General features: G+C 42.5%; 1 protein-coding gene and 1 long non-coding RNA gene across 2 annotated transcripts in view; one reads left to right on the top strand and one right to left on the bottom strand.

The window, feature by feature from the left end:
• LOC127921746 (slit homolog 2 protein-like) overlaps window positions 1-20000 on the bottom strand; it is a 25896-nt gene that overhangs the window by 1599 nt on the left and 4297 nt on the right. The window contains exon 2 of the mRNA XM_052505367.1: window positions 17947-18018. Within this exon, the coding sequence (XP_052361327.1) occupies window positions 17947-18018 (72 nt within the window). The remainder of the gene's footprint in view (window positions 1-17946; window positions 18019-20000) is intronic.
• On the top strand, window positions 900-1353 carry LOC127921747 (uncharacterized). The gene is made up of 3 exons (XR_008109466.1): window positions 900-1025; window positions 1114-1245; window positions 1334-1353. It is a non-coding gene; the product is annotated as an uncharacterized LOC127921747 (long non-coding RNA).

The raw sequence follows: 20000 nt of genomic DNA, 5'->3' as shown, positions 1-20000 counted from the left end.
AATCGGTGACATCACTTCCTTGTTAACAACGCTTCAAATCAAATCGGTGACATCACTTCCTTGTTAACAACGCTTCAAATCAAATCGGTGACATCACTTCCTTGTTAACAACGCTTCAAATCGGTGACATCACTTCCTTGTTAACAACGCTTCAAATCAAATCGGTGACATCACTTCCTTGTTAACAACGCTTCAAATCAAATCGGTGACATCACTTCCTTGTTAACAACGCTTCAAATCAAATCGGTGACATCACTTCCTTGTTAACAACGCTTCAAATCGGTGACATCACTTCCTTGTTAACAACGCTTCAAATCAAATCGGTGACATCACTTCCTTGTTAACAACGCTTCAAATCGGTGACATCACTTCCTTGTTAACAACGCTTCAAATCGGTGACATCACTTCCTTGTTAACAACGCTTCAAATCGGTGACATCACTTCCTTGTTAACAACGCTTCAAATCAAATCACTGACATCACTTCCTTGTTAACAACGCTTCAAATCAAATCGGTGACATCACTTCCTTGTTAACGACGCTTCAAATCGGTGACGTGTTACAGAGGGTCCCTGGTTCAAGACCAGGTTGGGAGGCCATGTGTTGCAGAGGGTCCCTGGTTCGAGTCCAGGTTGGGAGGCCATGTGTTACAGAGGGTCCCTGGTTCGAGTCCAGGTTGGGAGGCGATGTGTTACAGAGGGTCCCTGGTTCGAGTCCAGGTTGGGAGGCGATGTGTTACAGAGGGTCCCTGGTTCGAGTCCAGGTTGGGAGGCCATGTGTTACAGAGGGTCCCTGGTTCGAGTCCAGGTTGGGAGGCGACGTGTTACAGAGGGTCCCTGGTTCGAGTCCAGGTTGGGAGGCCATGTGTTGCAGAGGGTCCCTGGTTCGAGTCCAGGTTGGGAGGCGATGTGTTGCAGAGGGTCCCTGGTTCGAGTCCAGGTTGGGAGGCCATGTGTTACAGAGGGTCCCTGGTTCGAGTCCAGGTTGGGAGGCCATGTGTTACAGAGGGTCCCTGGTTCGAGTCCAGGTTGGGAGGCGACGTGTTGCAGAGGGTCCCTGGTTCGAGTCCAGGTTGGGAGGCCATGTGTTGCAGAGGGTCCCTGGTTCGAGTCCAGGTTGGGAGGCGATGTGTTACAGAGGGTCCCTGGTTCGAGTCCAGGTTGGGAGGCCATGTGTTACAGAGGGTCCCTGGTTCGAGTCCAGGTTGGGAGGCCATGTGTTACAGAGGGTCCCTGGTTCGAGTCCAGGTTGGGAGGCGATGTGTTACAGAGGGTCCCTGGTTCGAGTCCAGGTTGGGAGGCCATGTGTTGCAGAGGGTCCCTGGTTCGAGTCCAGGTTGGGAGGCCATGTGTTACAGAGGGTCCCTGGTTCGAGTCCAGGTTGGGAGGCCATGTGTTGCAGAGGGTCCTGGGTTCGAGTCCAGGTTGGGAGGCCATGTGTTGCAGAGGGTCCCTGGTTCGAGTCCAGGTTGGGAGGCCATGTGTTACAGAGGGTCCCTGGTTCGAGTCCAGGTTGGGAGGCGATGTGTTGCAGAGGGTCCCTGGTTCGAGTCCAGGTTGGGAGGTGATGTGTTACAGAGGGTCCCTGGTTCGAGTCCAGGTTGGGAGGCCATGTGTTACAGAGGGTCCTGGGTTCGAGTCCAGGTTGGGAGGCCATGTGTTACAGAGGGTCCCTGGTTCGAGTCCAGGTTGGGAGGAGATGTGTTACAGAGGGTCCCTGGTTCGAGTCCAGGTTGGGAGGCGATGTGTTACAGAGGGTCCCTGGTTCGAGTCCAGGTTGGGAGGCGATGTGTTGCAGAGGGTCCCTGGTTCGATGTCCAGGTTGGGAGGCGACGTGTTGCAGAGGGTCCCTGGTTCGAGTCCAGGTTGGGAGGCCATGTGTTGCAGAGGGTCCCTGGTTCGATGTCCAGGTTGGGAGGCCATGTGTTGCAGAGGGTCCCTGGTTCGATGTCCAGGTTGGGAGGCCATGTGTTGCAGAGGGTCCCTGGTTCGAGTCCAGGTTGGGAGGCGATGTGTTACAGAGGGTCCCTGGTTCGAGTCCAGGTTGGGAGGCCATGTGTTGCAGAGGGTCCCTGGTTCGAGTCCAGGTTGGGAGGCGATGTGTTGCAGAGGGTCCCTGGTTCGATGTCCAGGTTGGGAGGCGATGTGTTGCAGAGGGTCCCTGGTTCGAGTCCAGGTTGGGAGGCCATGTGTTGCAGAGGGTCCCTGGTTCGATGTCCAGGTTGGGAGGCCATGTGTTGCAGAGGGTCCCTGGTTCGATGTCCAGGTTGGGAGGCCATGTGTTGCAGAGGGTCCCTGGTTCGAGTCCAGGTTGGGAGGCGATGTGTTACAGAGGGTCCCTGGTTCGAGTCCAGGTTGGGAGGCCATGTGTTGCAGAGGGTCCCTGGTTCGAGTCCAGGTTGGGAGGCCATGTGTTGCAGAGGGTCCCTGGTTCGAGTCCAGGTTGGGAGGCCATGTGTTGCAGAGGGTCCCTGGTTCGAGTCCAGGTTGGGAGGCGATGTGTTACAGAGGGTCCCTGGTTCGAGTCCAGGTTGGGAGGCCATGTGTTGCAGAGGGTCCCTGGTTCGAGTCCAGGTTGGGAGGCCATGTGTTGCAGAGGGTCCCTGGTTCGAGTCCAGGTTGGGAGGCGATGTGTTACAGAGGGTCCCTGGTTCGAGTCCAGGTTGGGAGGCGATGTGTTACAGAGGGTCCCTGGTTCGAGTCAGGTTGGGAGGGCGATGTGTTACAGAGGGTCCCTGGTTCGAGTCCAGGTTGGGAGGCGATGTGTTACAGAGGGTCCCTGGTTGAGTCCAGGTTGGGAGGCGATGTTGCAGAGGGTCCCTGGTTCGAGTCCAGGTTGGGAGGCGATGTGTTGCAGAGGGTCCCTGGTTCCCAATAAAGGCCATTAAATTGAAGTGAATAGAGTTGAATTAAATTGAATGTAAATTAATTAAATTGAATGTAAATGAATTGAATGGAATTTAAATGAATTGAATGGAATTGAAAGGAATGGTAACATATGTTTCCCATGACAACAAAGCTTCTGAAATTGAAATAGGATAGAATTGACAAGAGGTTACTTCAGTGTGTTGATAGGACGACACACACACACACACACACACACACACACACACACACACACACACACACACTATATTTTAAGGACATAATCTCTTAGAGGTATGTGAGAAATTCCTACCCCACACTGCCATTCACTTTAAACAGTCAGCAACACCACACACACACACACACACACACACACACACACTATATTTTAAGGACATAATCTCTTAGAGGTATGTGAGAAATTCCTACCCCACACTGCCATTCACTTTAAACAGTCAAGCAACACCCAACACCACACACACACACACACACACACACACACACACACACACACACACACACACACACACACACACACACACACACACACACACACACACACACACACACACACACACACACACACACAGAGATATCCCCTCCCCCCCACACCAAACAGCAAAAGGAGAAATCCTAAACCTGAAAACATACAAGGTAGGAAACCTGTTTCTACAAGACTCTCCCTCTCTCTTTCCTTCTCTCCTTCTCTGAACTGCATTCCTCCCTCCGCGGTTTACATGTACCGAGTGCTCTCTCGTTCCGTCTTTCGCTCTCGATCACTTCCTGTGTGGTTTTAATGAGGGTAACACATGTCCCTGGGGCCGGCTGGTTAAAATAACTCCCCCCGCCTGACACTTCCCATGTAGATTAACACTGAGGAGAGGCAGCAACAGACACAGATACAGATTCACTACTATAACAGCTGCTGCTGCCTGCCAGGCCATGGAGACACGGTCTCACACACACACACACACACACACACACACACACACACACACACACACACACACACACACACACACACACACACACACACACACACACACACACACACACACACACACAGAGAGGGACAGACAGCAGCCTTCATTAGGCTACATGACAGACAGACAGACAGACAGACAGACAGACAGACAGACAGACAGACAGACAGACAGACAGACACACACAGACACACACACAGAGGGGACAGACAGCAGCCTTCATTAGGCTACATGACAGACAGACAGACAGACAGACAGACAGACAGACAGACAGACAGACAGACAGACAGACAGACAGCAGCCAGACAGGCTACATGACAGACAGACAGACAGACAGACACATTAGGCACACACAGAGGGACAGACAGACAGACAGACAGACACGCACAGAGAGGGACAGACAGCAGCCAGATTAGGCTACAGACAGACAGACAGACAGACAGACAGACAGACAGACAGACAGACAGACAGACAGACAGACAGACAGACAGACAGACAGACACAGAGGGACAGACAGCAGCCTTCATTAGGCTACATGACAGACAGACAGACAGACAGACAGACAGACAGACAGACAGACAGACAGACAGACAGACACAGAGGGACAGACAGCAGCCTTCATTAGGCTACATGACAGACAGACAGACAGACAGACAGACAGACAGACAGACAGACAGACTTTAAATGGTTTAACTTGGGTCAAAGGTTTCGGGTAGCCTTCCACAACCTTCCCACAATAAGTTGGGTGAGTTTTGGCCCATTCGTCCTGACAGAGCTGGTGTAACTAAGTCAGGTTTGTAGGTCTCCTTGCTCACACACACTTTTCAGTTCTGCCCAAATGTTATATAGGATTGAGGTCAGGGCTTTGTGATGGCCACTCCAATATCTTGAATTTGTTGTCCTTAAGGCATTTTGCCACAACTTTGGAAGTATTCTTGGGGTCATTGTCCATTTGGAAGACCCATTTATGAACTAGCTTTAACTTAACTTAAGCTTAAACTGATGTCTTGAGATGATGCTTCAATATATCCACATACTTTCTGACTCCAGATCTGACTCCAGGTCTGACTCCAGGTCTGTGTCTGACTCCAGGTCTGTGTCTGACTCCAGGTCTGACTCCAGGTCTGTGTCTGACTCCAGATCTGACTCCAGGTCTGACTCCAGGTCTGTGTCTGACTCCAGATCTGACTCCAGGTCTGACTCCAAGTCTGTGTCTGACTCCAGGTCTGTGTCTGACTCCAGGTCTGACTCCAGGTCTGGGTCTGTCTCCAGGTCTGTCTCCAGGTCTGTCTCCAGGTCTGACTCCAGGTCTGACTCCAGGTCTGACTCCAGGTCTGGGTCTGTCTCCAGGTCTGGGTCTGTCTCCAGGTCTGTCTCAGGTCTGTCTCCAGGTCTGACTCCAGGTCTGTCTCCAGGTCTGTCTCCAGGTCTGACTCCAGGTCTGGGTCTGTCTCCAGGTCTGGGTCTGTCTCCCAGGTCTGTCTCCCAGGTCTGTCTCCAGGTCTGTCTCCAGGTCTGTCTCCAGGTCTGTGTCTGTCTCCAGGTCTGTCTCCAGGTCTGTCTCCAGGTCTGTCCAGGTCTGTCTCCAGGTCTGTCTCCAGGTCTGTCTCCAGGTCTGTCTCCAGGTCTGTCTCCAGGTCTGTCTGTCTCCAGGTCTGTCTCAGGTCTGTCTCCAGGTCTGTGTCTGTCTCCAGGTCTGACTCCAGGTCTGACTCCAGGTTTGGGTCTGACTCCAGGTGTGGGTCTGACTCCAGGTCTGTGTCTGACTCCAGGTCTGTGTCTGACTCCAGGTCTGTGTCTGACTCCAGGTCTGTGTCTGACTCCAGGTCTGTGTCTGACTCCAGGTCTGACTCCAGGTCTGACTCCAGGTCTGACTCCAGGTCTGACTCCAGGTCTGTCTCCAGGTCTGTCTCCAGGTCTGTCTCCAGGTCTGACTCCAGGTCTGACTCCAGGTCTGACTCCAGGTCTGTGTCTGACTCCAGGTCTGACTCCAGGTCTGACTCCAGGTCTGACTCCAGGTCTGTATCCAGGTCTGACTCCAGGTCTGACTCCAGGTCTGACTCCAGATCTGGGTCTGTCTCCAGGTCTGTCTCCAGGTCTGTCTCCAGGTCTGGGTCTGACTCCAGGTCTGTCTCCAGGTCTGACTCCAGATCTGGGTCTGTCTCCAGGTCTGTCTCCTGTCTCCAGGTCTGTCTCCAGGTCTGGGTCTGACTCCAGGTCTGTCTCCAGGTCTGACTCCAGGTCTGTCTCCAGGTCTGGGTCCGTCTCCAGGTCTGTCTCCAGGTCTGTCTCCAGGTCTGACTCCAGGTCTGACTCCAGGTCTGTGTCTGACTCCAGGTCTGTCTCCAGGTCTGTCTCCAGGTCTGTCTCCAGGTCTGTCTCCAGGTCTGACTCCAGATCTGACTCCAGATCTGACTCCAGATCTGACTCTGGTTGTGGACTGGGTGGCAGATGGCCAGCTCCTGCTCTGAGGGTCATGAGTTCAATATCATTGACAGGCATTCATTTATTTATTTATTTATTCGAAATTTGAGGTTTGGAGCAATTTATAAATGTGTAAAAAGGTCTAATTTGTCACTGAGACTGTGATAACTCGTTGATAGGCTATAATGTTATATATCAACAACTCTTTAATTGACAGCCTTGTTTATAACCCGTTTATAGGCTACTGAAAACGGCTTGTATAAAAGGCCCGTTTCGTCTACAAATGCTTTGCTGATAAATATCTAGGTCTGTTTTAGTTTCATTTTGTTTGACCCCAGTACTACAACCAAAAATGTATTCGATCACTTCGTTGTGATGACTCGGCGATAAAACCTTATATTTGAATTTAATAACGGCGGCTTTCAACGACAAAACAACATTTAATCATTACAGTGTTTTCAGATGAATGTTCTGTTGTCAAATCGGACGTTTCATGTTGTAAAGGTTCCCGTGGTAATAACTATAGGTTCCCCTTGTAATAACTATAGGTTCCCGTGGTAATAACTATAGGTTCCCTTTGTAATAACTATAGGTTCCCCTTGTAATAACTATAGGTTCCCGTTGTAATAACTAAAGGTTCCCGTGGTAATAACTATAGGTTCCCGTTGTAATAACTATAGGTTAATAACTATAGGTTCCCGTTGTAATAACTATAGGTTCCCGTTGTAATAACTATAGGTTCCCGTGGTAATAACTATAGGTTCCCGTTGTAATAACTATAGGTTCCCGTTGTAATAACTATAGGTTCCCGTGGTAATAACTATAGGTTCCCGTTGTAATAACTATAGGTTCCCGTGGTAATAACTATAACTATAGGTTCCCGTGGTAATAACTATAGGTTCCCGTGGTAATAACTATAACTATAGGTTCCCGTGGTAATAACTATAGGTTCCCGTGGTAATAACTATAGGTTCCGTGGTAATAACTATAGGTTCCGTGGTAATAACTATAGGTTCCCGTGGTAATAACTATAGGTTCCCGTGGTAATAACTATAGGTTCCCGTGGTAATAACTATAGGTTCCCGTGGTAATAACTATAGGTTCCCATTGTAATAACTATAGGTTCCCGTGGTAATAACTATAGGTTCCCGTGGTAATAACTATAGGTTCCCCTTGTAATAACTATAGGTTCCCGTGGTAATAACTATAGGTTCCCGTTGTAATAACTATAGGTTCCCGTTGTAATAACTATAGGTTCCCGTGGTAATAACTATAGGTTCCCGTGGTAATAACTATAGGTTCCAGTTGTAATAACTATAGGTTCCCGTGGTAATAACTATAGGTTCCCGTTGTAATAACTATAGGTTAATAACTATAGGTTCCGTGGTAATAACTATAGGTTCCCGTTGTAATAACTATAGGTTCCCGTGGTAATAACTATAGGTTCCCGTTGTAATAACTATAGGTTCCCGTTGTAATAACTATAGGTTCCCGTGGTAATAACTATAGGTTCCCGTTGTAATAACTATAGGTTCCCGTTGTAATAACTATAGGTTCCCGTTGTAATAACTATAGGTTCCCGTGGTAATAACTATAGGTTCCCGTTGTAATAACTATAGGTTCCCGTTGTAATAACTATAGGTTCCCGTTGTAATAACTATAGGTTCCCGTTGTAATAACTATAGGTTCCGTGGTAATAACTATAGGTTCCCGTTGTAATAACTATAGGTTCACGTTGTAATAACTATAGGTTCCCGTTGTAATAACTATAGGTTCCCGTGGTAATAACTATAGGTTCCCGTGGTAATAACTATAGGTTCCCGTTGTAATAACTATAGGTTCCCGTTGTAATAACTATAGGTTCCCGTTGTAATAACTATAGGTTCCCGTTGTAATAACTATAGGTTCCCGTTGTAATAACTATAGGTTCCCGTTGTAATAACTATAGGTTCCCGTGGTAATAACTATAACTATAGGTTCCCGTGGTAATAACTATAGGTTCCCGTGGTAATAACTATAACTATAGGTTCCCGTGGTAATAACTATAGGTTCCCGTGGTAATAACTATAGGTTCCCGTGGTAATAACTATAGGTTCCCGTTGTAATAACTATAGGTTCCCGTTGTAATAACTATAGGTTCCAGTTGTAATAACTATAGGTTCCCGTGGTAATAACTATAACTATAGGTTCCCGTGGTAATAACTATAGGTTCCTGTGGTAATAACTATAGGTTCCCGTTGTAATAACTATAGGTTCCCGTTGTAATAACTAAAGGTTCCGTTGTAATAACTATAGGTTCCCGTTGTAATAACTATAGGTTCCCGTTGTAATAACTATAGGTTCCCGTTGTAATAACTATAGGTTCCCGTGGTAATAACTATAGGTTCCCGTTGTAATAACTATAGGTTCCCGTTGTAATAACTATAGGTTCCCGTTGTAATAACTATAGGTTCCCGTGGTAATAACTAAAGGTTCCTGTGGTAATAACTAAAGGTTCCTGTGGTAATAACTATAGGTTCCCGTTGTAATAACTATAGGTTCCCGTGGTAATAACTATAGGTTCCCGTGGTAATAACTATAGGTTAATAACTATAGGTTCCCGTGGTAATAACTATAGGTTCCCGTTGTAATAACTATAGGTTCCCGTTGTAATAACTATAGGTTCCCGTTGTAATAACTATAGGTTCCCGTTGTAATAACTATAGGTTCCCCTTGTAATAACTATAGGTTCCTGTTGTAATAACTATAGGTTCCCGTTGTAATAACTATAGGTTCCCGTGGTAATAACTATAGGTTCCCGTGGTAATAACTATAGGTTCCCGTGGTAATAACTATAGGTTCCCGTGGTAATAACTATAGGTTCCCGTGGTAATAACTATAGGTTCCCGTGGTAATAACTATAGGTTCCCGTGGTAATAACTATAGGTTCCTAACTATAGGTTCCCGTGGTAATAACTATAGGTTCCGTTGTAATAACTATAGGTTCCCGTGGTAATAACTATAGGTTCCCGTGGTAATAACTATAGGTTCCCGTGGTAATAACTATAGGTTCCCGTGGTAATAACTATAGGTTCCCTTTGTAATAACTATAGGTTCCCGTGGTAATAACTATAGGTTCCCGTGGTAATAACTATAGGTTCCCGTTGTAATAACTATAGGTTCCCGTGGTAATAACTATAGGTTCCCGTTGTAGTAACTATAGGTTCCCGTGGTAATAACTATAGGTTCCCGTTGTAGTAACTATAGGTTCCCGTGGTAATAACTATAGGTTCCCCTTGTAATAACTATAGGTTCCCGTTGTAATAACTATAGGTTCCTGTGGTAATAACTATAGGTTCCCCTTGTAATAACTATAGGTTCCCGTTGTAATAACTATAGGTTCCCGTGGTAATAACTATAGGTTCCCGTGGTAATAACTATAGGTTCCCGTTGTAATAACTATAGGTTCCCGTGGTAATAACTATAGGTTCCCGTTGTAATAACTATAGGTTCCCGTGGTAATAACTATAGGTTCCCTTGTAATAACTATAGGTTCCCGTGGTAATAACTATAGGTTCCCGTGGTAATAACTATAGGTTCCCCTTGTAATAACTATAGGTTCCCGTTGTAATAACTATAGGTTCCCCTTGTAATAACTATAGGTTCCCTTGTAATAACTATAGGTTCCCCTTGTAATAACTATAACTATAGGTTCCCCTTGTAATAACTATAGGTTCCCGTTGTAATAACTATAGGTTCCCGTGGTAATAACTATAGGTTCCCGTGGTAATAACTATAGGTTCCCGTTGTAATAACTATAGGTTCCCGTTGTAATAACTATAGGTTCCCGTTGTAATAACTATAGGTTCCCCTTGTAATAACTATAGGTTCCCGTTGTAATAACTATAGGTTCCCGTTGTAATAACTATAGGTTCCCGTTGTAATAACTATAGGTTCCCGTTGTAATAACTATAGGTTCCCGTTGTAATAACTATAGGTTCCCGTTGTAATAACTATAGGTTCCCGTTGTAATAACTATAGGTTCCTGTGGTAATAACTATAGGTTCCTGTTGTAATAACTATAACTATAGGTTCCCGTTGTAATAACTATAGGTTCCCGTGGTAATAACTATAGGTTCCCGTTGTAATAACTATAGGTTCCCGTTGTAATAACTATAGGTTCCCGTGGTAATAACTATAGGTTCCCGTTGTAATAACTATAGGTTCCCGTTGTAATAACTATAGGTTCCCGTTGTAATAACTAAAAGGTTCCCGTGGTAATAACTATAGGTTCCCGTTGTAATAACTATAGGTTCCCGTTGTAATAACTATAGGTTCCTGTTGTAATAACTATAGGTTCCCGTGGTAATAACTATAGGTTCCCGTTGTAATAACTATAGGTTCCCGTGGTAATAACTATAGGTTCCCGTTGTAATAACTATAGGTTCCCGTTGTAATAACTATAGGTTCCCGTGGTAATAACTATAGGTTCCCGTTGTAATAACTATAGGTTCCCGTTGTAATAACTATAGGTTCCCGTTGTAATAACTATAGGTTCCCCTTGTAATAACTATAACTATAGGTTCCCTTGTAATAACTATAGGTTCCCGTAGTAATAACTAAAGGTTCCCGTTGTAATAACTATAGGTTAACTATAGGTTCCCCTTGTAATAACTATAGGCTCCCGTGGTAATAACTATAGGTTCCCGTTGTAATAACTATAGGTTCCTGTGGTAATAACTAAAGGTTCCCGTTGTAATAACTATAGGTTCCCGTTGTAATAACTATAGGTTCCCGTGGTAATAACTATAGGTTCCCGTTGTAATAACTATAGGTTCCCGTTGTAATAACTATAGGTTCCCGTTGTAATAACTATAGGTTCCCCTTGTAATAACTATAACTATAGGTTCCCGTTGTAATAACTATAGGTTCCCGTGGTAATAAATATAGGTTCCCGTTGTAATAACTATAGGTTCCCGTGGTAATAACTATAGGTTCCCGTGGTAATAACTATAGGTTCCCGTGGTAATAACTATAGGTTCCCGTTGTAATAACTATAGGTTCCCGTGGTAATAACTATAGGTTCCGTTGTAATAACTATAGGTTCCCGTTGTAATAACTATAGGTTCCCGTTGTAATAACTATAACTATAGGTTCCCGTGGTAATAACTATAGGTTCCTGTGGTAATAACTATAGGTTCCCGTTGTAATAACTATAGGTTCCCGTTGTAATAACTAAAGGTTCCAGTTGTAATAACTATAGGTTCCCGTTGTAATAACTATAGGTTCCCGTTGTAATAACTATAGGTTCCCGTTGTAATAACTATAGGTTCCCGTGGTAATAACTATAGGTTCCCGTTGTAATAACTATAGGTTCCCGTTGTAATAACTATAGGTTCCCGTTGTAATAACTATAGGTTCCCGTGGTAATAACTAAAGGTTCCGTGGTAATAACTAAAGGTTCCTGTGGTAATAACTATAGGTTCCCGTTGTAATAACTATAGGTTCCCGTGGTAATAACTATAGGTTCCCGTGGTAATAACTATAGGTTAATAACTATAGGTTCCCGTGGTAATAACTATAGGTTCCCGTTGTAATAACTATAGGTTCCCGTTGTAATAACTATAGGTTCCCGTTGTAATAACTATAGGTTCCCGTTGTAATAACTATAGGTTCCCCTTGTAATGACTATAGGTTCCTGTTGTAATAACTATAGGTTCCCGTTGTAATAACTATAGGTTCCGTGGTAATAGCTATAGGTTCCCGTGGTAATAACTATAGGTTCCCGTGGTAATAACTATAGGTTCCCGTTGTAATAACTATAGGTTCCCGTGGTAATAACTATAGGTTCCCGTGGTAATAACTATAGGTTCCCGTGGTAATAACTATAGGTTAATAACTATAGGTTCCCGTGGTAATAACTATAGGTTCCCGTTGTAATAACTATAGGTTCCCGTGGTAATAACTATAGGTTCCCGTGGTAATAACTATAGGTTCCCGTGGTAATAACTATAGGTTCCCGTGGTAATAACTATAGGTTCCCTTTGTAATAACTATAGGTTCCCGTGGTAATAACTATAGGTTCCCGTGGTAATAACTATAGGTTCCCGTTGTAATAACTATAGGTTCCCGTTGTAATAACTATAGGTTCCCGTGGTAATAACTATAGGTTCCCGTTGTAGTAACTATAGGTTCCCGTGGTAATAACTATAGGTTCCCCTTGTAATAACTATAGGTTCCCGTTGTAATAACTATAGGTTCCTGTGGTAATAACTATAGGTTCCCCTTGTAATAACTATAGGTTCCCGTTGTAATAACTATAGGTTCCCGTTGTAATAACTATAGGTTCCCGTGGTAATAACTATAGGTTCCCGTTGTAATAACTATAGGTTCCCGTGGTAATAACTATAGGTTCCCGTGGTAATAACTATAGGTTCCCGTGGTAATAACTATAGGTTCCCGTTGTAATAACTATAGGTTCACGTTGTAATAACTATAGGTTCCCCTTGTAATAACTATAGGTTCCCGTGGTAATAACTATAGGTTCCCGTGGTAATAACTATAGGTTCCCGTTGTAATAACTATAGGTTCCCGTTGTAATAACTATAGGTTCACGTTGTAATAACTATAGGTTCCCCTTGTAATAACTATAGGTTCCCGTTGTAATAACTATAGGTTCCCGTTGTAATAACTATAGGTTCCCGTTGTAATAACTATAGGTTCCCGTGGTAATAACTATAGGTTCCCGTTGTAATAACTATAGGTTCCCGTTGTAATAACTATAGGTTCCCGTTGTAATAACTATAGGTTCCCGTTGTAATAACTATAGGTTCCCGTTGTAATAACTATAGGTTCCCGTTGTAATAACTATAGGTTCCCGTTGTAATAACTATAGGTTCCCGTTGTAATAACTATAGGTTCCCGTTGTAATAACTATAGGTTCCCGTTGTAATAACTATAGGTTCCCGTTGTAATAACTAAAGGTTCCCGTTGTAATAACTATAGGTTCCCGTTGTAATAACTATAGTTTCCCGTGGTAATAACTATAGGTTCCTGTTGTAATAACTATAACTATAGGTTCCCGTTGTAATAACTATAGGTTCCCGTGGTAATAACTATAGGTTCCCGTTGTAATAACTATAGGTTCCCGTTGTAATAACTATAGGTTCCCGTGGTAATAACTATAGGTTCCCGTTGTAATAACTATAGGTTCCCGTTGTAATAACTATAGGTTCCCGTTGTAATAACTAAAAGGTTCCCGTGGTAATAACTATAGGTTCCCGTTGTAATAACTATAGGTTCCCGTTGTAATAACTATAGGTTCCCGTTGTAATAACTATAGGTTCCCGTGGTAATAACTATAGGTTCCCGTTGTAATAACTATAGGTTCCCGTGGTAATAACTAAAGGTTCCCGTTGTAATAACTATAGGTTCCCGTTGTAATAACTATAGGTTCCCGTGGTAATAACTATAGGTTCCCGTTGTAATAACTATAGGTTCCCGTTGTAATAACTATAGGTTCCCGTTGTAATAACTATAGGTTCCCCTTGTAATAACTATAACTATAGGTTCCCTTGTAATAACTATAGGTTCCCGTAGTAATAACTAAAGGTTCCCGTTGTAATAACTATAGGGTAATAACTATAGGTTCCCCTTGTAATAACTATAGGTTCCCGTTGTAATAACTATAGGTTCCCGTTGTAATAACTATAGGTTCCCGTGGTAATAACTAAAGGTTCCCGTTGTAATAACTATAGGTTCCCGTTGTAATAACTATAGGTTCCCGTGGTAATAACTATAGGTTCCCGTTGTAATAACTATAGGTTCCCGTTGTAATAACTATAGGTTCCCGTTGTAATAACTATAGGTTCCCGTTGTAATAACTATAGGTTCCCGTTGTAATAACTATAGGTTCCCGTGGTAATAACTATAGGTTCCCGTTGTAATAACTATAGGTTCCCGTGGTAATAACTATAGGTTCCCGTGGTAATAACTATAGGTTCCCGTGGTAATAACTATAGGTTCCCGTTGTAATAACTATAGGTTCCCGTTGTAATAACTATAGGTTCCCCTTGTAGTAACTATAGGTTCCGTGGTAATAACTATAGGTTCCCGTGGTAATAACTATAGGTTCCCGTGGTAATAACTATAGGTTCCCGTGGTAATAACTATAGGTTCCCGTTGTAATAACTATAGGTTCCCGTGGTAATAACTATAGGTTCCCGTGGTAATAACTATAGGTTAATAACTATAGGTTCCCGGGTAATAACTATAGGTTCCCGTTGTAATAACTATAGGTTCCCGTGGTAATAACTATAGGTTCCCGTGGTAATAACTATAGGTTCCCGTGGTAATAACTATAGGTTCCCGTGGTAATAACTATAGGTTCCCTTTGTAATAACTATAGGTTCCCGTGGTAATAACTATAGGTTCCCGTGGTAATAACTATAGGTTCCCGTTGTAGTAACTATAGGTTCCCGTTGTAGTAACTATAGGTTCCGTGGTAATAACTATAGGTTCCCGTTGTAATAACTATAGGTTCCCGTGGTAATAACTATAGGTTCCCCTTGTAATAACTATAGGTTCCCGTTGTAATAACTATAGGTTCCTGTGGTAATAACTATAGGTTCCCCTTGTAATAACTATAGGTTCCCGTTGTAATAACTATAGGTTCCCGTTGTAATAACTATAGGTTCCCGTGGTAATAACTATAGGTTCCCGTTGTAATAACTATAGGTTCCCGTGGTAATAACTATAGGTTCCCGTTGTAATAACTATAGGTTCCCGTGGTAATAACTATAGGTTCCCGTTGTAATAACTATAGGTTCCCGTTGTAATAACTATAGGTTCCCCTTGTAATAACTATAGGTTCCCGTGGTAATAACTATAGGTTCCCGTGGTAATAACTATAGGTTCCCTTGTAATAACTATAGGTTCCCGTTGTAATAACTATAGGTTCCCCTTGTAATAACTATAGGTTCCCCTTGTAATAACTATAGGTTCCCCTTGTAATAACTATAACTATAGGTTCCCGTTGTAATAACTATAGGTTCCCGTTGTAATAACTATAGGTTCCCGTGGTAATAACTATAGGTTCCCGTTGTAATAACTATAGGTTCCCGTTGTAATAACTATAGGTTCCCGTTGTAATAACTATAGGTTCCCGTTGTAATAACTATAGGTTCCCGTTGTAATAACTATAGGTTCCCCTTGTAATAACTATAGGTTCCCGTTGTAATAACTATAGGTTCCCGTTGTAATAACTATAGGTTCCCGTTGTAATAACTATAGGTTCCCGTTGTAATAACTATAGGTTCCCGTTGTAATAACTAAAGGTTCCCGTTGTAATAACTATAGGTTCCCGTAATAACTATAGTTTCCCGTGGTAATAACTATAGGTTCCTGTTGTAATAACTATAACTATAGGTTCCCGTTGTAATAACTATAGGTTCCCGTGGTAATAACTATAGGTTCCCGTTGTAATAACTATAGGTTCCCGTTGTAATAACTATAGGTTCCCGTGGTAATAACTATAGGTTCCCGTTGTAATAACTATAGGTTCCCGTTGTAATAACTATAGGTTCCCGTTGTAATAACTATAGGTTCCCGTTGTAATAACTATAGGTTCCCGTTGTAATAACTATAGGTTCCCGTTGTAATAACTATAGGTTCCCGTTGTAATAACTATAGGCTCCGTGGTAATAACTATAGGTTCCCGTTGTAATAACTATAGGGTAATAACTATAGGTTCCCCTTGTAATAACTATAGGTTCCCGTGGTAATAACTATAGGTTCCGTTGTAATAACTATAGGTTCCCGTGGTAATAACTAAAGGTTCCCGTGTAATAACTATAGGTTCCCGTTGTAATAACTATAGGTTCCCGTGGTAATAACTATAGGTTCCCGTTGTAATAACTATAGGTTCCCGTTGTAATAACTATAGGTTCCCGTTGTAATAACTATAGGTTCCCCTTGTAATAACTATAACTATAGGTTCCCGTTGTAATAACTATAGGTTCCCGTGGTAATAACTATAGGTTCCCGTTGTAATAACTATAGGTTCCCGTGGTAATAACTATAGGTTCCCGTGGTAATAACTATAGGTTCCCGTGGTAATAACTATAGGTTCCCGTTGTAATAACTATAGGTTCCCGTGGTAATAACTATAGGTTCCCGTGGTAATAACTATAGGTTCCCGTTGTAATAACTATAGGTTCCCGTGGTAATAACTATAGGTTCCCGTGGTAATAACTATAGGTTCCCGTTGTAATAACTATAGGTTCCCGTTGTAATAACTATAGGTTCCCGTGGTAATAACTATAGGTTCCGTGGTAATAACTATAGGTTCCCGTTGTAATAACTATAGGTTCCCGTTGTAATAACTATAGGTTCCCGTTGTAATAACTATAGGTTCCCGTGGTAATAACTATAGGTTCCCGTTGTAATAACTATAGGTTCCCGTGGTAATAACTAAAAGGTTCCCGTGGTAATAACTATAGGTTCCCGTTGTAATAACTATAGGTTCCGTTGTAATAACTATAGGTTCCCGTTGTAATAACTATAGGTTCCCGTTGTAATAACTAAAGGTTCCCGTTGTAATAACTATAGGTTCCCGTGGTAATAACTATAGGTTCCCATTGTAATAACTAAAAGGTTCCCGTGGTAATAACTATAGGTTCCCGTGGTAATAACTATAGGTTCCCGTGGTAATAACTATAGGTTCCCGTGGTAATCACTATAGGTTCCCGTTGTAATAACTATAGGTTCCCGTGGTAATAACTATAGGTTCCCGTGGTAATAACTAAAAGGTTCCCGTTGTAATAACTATAGGTTCCCGTTGTAATAACTATAGGTTCCCGTTGTAATAACTATAGGTTCCCGTTGTAATAACTATAGGTTCCCGTTGTAATAACTATAGGTTCCCCTTGTAATAACTATAGGTTCCTGTGGTAATAACTAAAAGGTTCCCGTGGTAATAACTATAGGTTCCCGTTGTAATAACTATAGGTTCCCGTTGTAATAACTATAGGTTCCCGTTGTAATAACTAAAGGTTCCCGTTGTAATAACTATAGGTTCCCGTGGTAATAACTATAGGTTCCCGTTGTAATAACTAAAAGGTTCCCGTGGTAATAACTATAGGTTCCCGTGGTAATAACTATAGGTTCCCGTGGTAATAACTATGTAATAACTATAGGTTCCCGTGGTAATAACTAAAGGTTCCCGTTGTAATAACTATAGGTTCCCGTTGTAATCACTATAGGTTCCCGTTGTAATAACTATAGGTTCCGTGGTAATAACTATAGGTTCCCGTGGTAATAACTAAAAGGTTCCCGTGGTAATAACTATAGGTTCCCGTGGTAATAACTAAAAGGTTCCCGTTGTAATAACTATAACTATAGGTTCCCATTGTAATAACTATAGGTTCCCGTTGTAATAACTATAGGTTCCCGTTGTAATAACTATAGGTTCCCGTTGTAATAACTATAGGTTCCCGTGGTAATAACTATAGGTTCCCGTGGTAATAACTATAGGTTCCCGTTGTAATAACTATAGGTTCCCGTTGTAATAACTATAGGTTCCCGTTGTAATAACTATAGGTTCCCGTTGTAATAACTATAGGTTCCCGTTGTAATAACTATAGGTTCCCGTTGTAATAACTATAGGTTCCCGTGGTAATAACTATAGCCGACTACTTACAGCACACGCAGATTCCTCAGTCCAGCGAAGTCGGCCTTGGTGATTTTAGTCAGATTATTAGCGTTCAGATCCCTGGAGAAACAAGACGAAATGACGAGTTACAATATATAACACAAACATAAATAATCAATCATTCATATTTAAAACATGTTCTAAAAAACAGATTTGAATAACACACAACCTATACTGTGCCAGTATTACCCTGGTTATTGACGTTATTTAGGCCACAATTAAATGACTGAATTTAAAACAAACGATGGAGGAGAATCTCAGGTGGACAGGTGAGATATTCAGGTGGACAGGTATTCAGGTGGACAGGTATTCAGGTGGACAGGTATTCAGGTGGACAGGTATTCAGGTGGACAGGTATTCAGGTGGACATGTTCACCTTTCCATTACAGATCAGAGAAGTCAGCCTACAGACATAAAGGAATGGTGAGATAACGATGAGCAGGATAAAGGAATGATGAGATAACGATGAGCAGGATAAAGGAATGATGAGATAACGATGAGCAGGATAAAGAAACGATGAGATAATTCAAACCTATGAAACGATGAGCAGGATAAAGGATTGATGAGATAACAATGAGCAGGATAAAGGAATGATGAGATAACGATGAGCAGGATAAAGGAATGATGAGATAACGATGAGCAGGATAAAGGAATGATGAGATAACGATGAGCAGGATAAAGGAATGGTGAGATAACGATGAGCAGGATAAAGGAATGGTGAGATAATTCAAACCTACGAAACGATGAGCAGGATAAAGTAATGGTGAGATAACGATGAGCAGGATAAAGGAATGGTGAGATAATTCAAACCTACGAAACGATGAGCAGGATAAAGGAATGGTGAGATAACGATGAGCAGGATAAAGGAATGGTGAGATAATTCAAACCTACGAAACGATGAGCAGGATAAAGGAATGGTGAGATAACGATGAGCAGGATAAAGGAATGGTGAGATAATTCAAACCTACGAAACGATGAGCAGGATAAAGGAATGGTGAGATAACGATGAGCAGGATAAAGGAATGGTGAGATAACGATGAGCAGGATAAAGGAATGGTGAGATAATTCAAACCTATGAAACGATGAGCAGGATAAAGGAATGATGAGATAACGATGAGCAGGATAAAGGAATGGTGAGATAATTCAAACCTACGAAACGATGAGCAGGATAAAGGAATGGTGAGATAACGATGAGCAGGATAAAGGAATGGTGAGATAATTCAAACCTACGAAACGATGAGCAGGATAAAGGAATGGTGAGATAACGATGAGCAGGATAAAGGAATGGTGAGATAATTCAAACCTACGAAACGATGAGCAGGATAAAGGAATGGTGAGATAACGATGAGCAGGATAAAGGAATGGTGAGATAACGATGAGCAGGATAAAGGAATGGTGAGATAATTCAAACCTATGAAAAAACGATGAGCAGGATAAAGGAATGATGAGATAACGATGAGCAGGATAAAGGAATGATGAGATAATTCAAACCTATGAAACGATGAGCAGGATAAAGGAATGATGAGATAACGATGAGCAGGATAAAGGAATGATGAGATAACGATGAGCAGGATAAAGGAATGATGAGATAACGATGAGCAGGATAAAGGAATGATGAGATAACGATGAGCAGGATAAAGGAATGATGAGATAACGATGAGCAGGATAAAGGAATGATGAGATAACGATGAGCAGGATAAAGGAATGATGAGATAACGATGAGCAGGATAAAGGAATGATGAGATAACGATGAGCAGGATAAAGGAATGGTGAGATAACGATGAGCAGGATAAAGGGATGGTGAGATAACGATGAGCAGGATAAAGGAATGGTGAGATAACGATGAGCAGGATAAAGGAATGATGAGATAATTCAAACCTATGAAACGATGAGCAGGATAAAGGATTGATGAGATAACGATGAGCAGGATAAAGGAATGGTGAGATAACGATGAACAGGATAAAGGAATGGTGAGATAACGATGAGCAGGATAAAGGAATGATGAGATAATTCAAACCTATGAAACGATGAGCAGGATAAAG

This window comes from Oncorhynchus keta, unplaced genomic scaffold (assembly GCF_023373465.1).
Source record: "Oncorhynchus keta strain PuntledgeMale-10-30-2019 unplaced genomic scaffold, Oket_V2 Un_contig_23433_pilon_pilon, whole genome shotgun sequence".
NCBI classification, from domain to species: Eukaryota; Metazoa; Chordata; class Actinopteri; order Salmoniformes; family Salmonidae; genus Oncorhynchus; species Oncorhynchus keta.
Note: the sequence above shows the minus strand (reverse complement) of the source record. Positions and strands in the feature narration are given on the sequence as shown.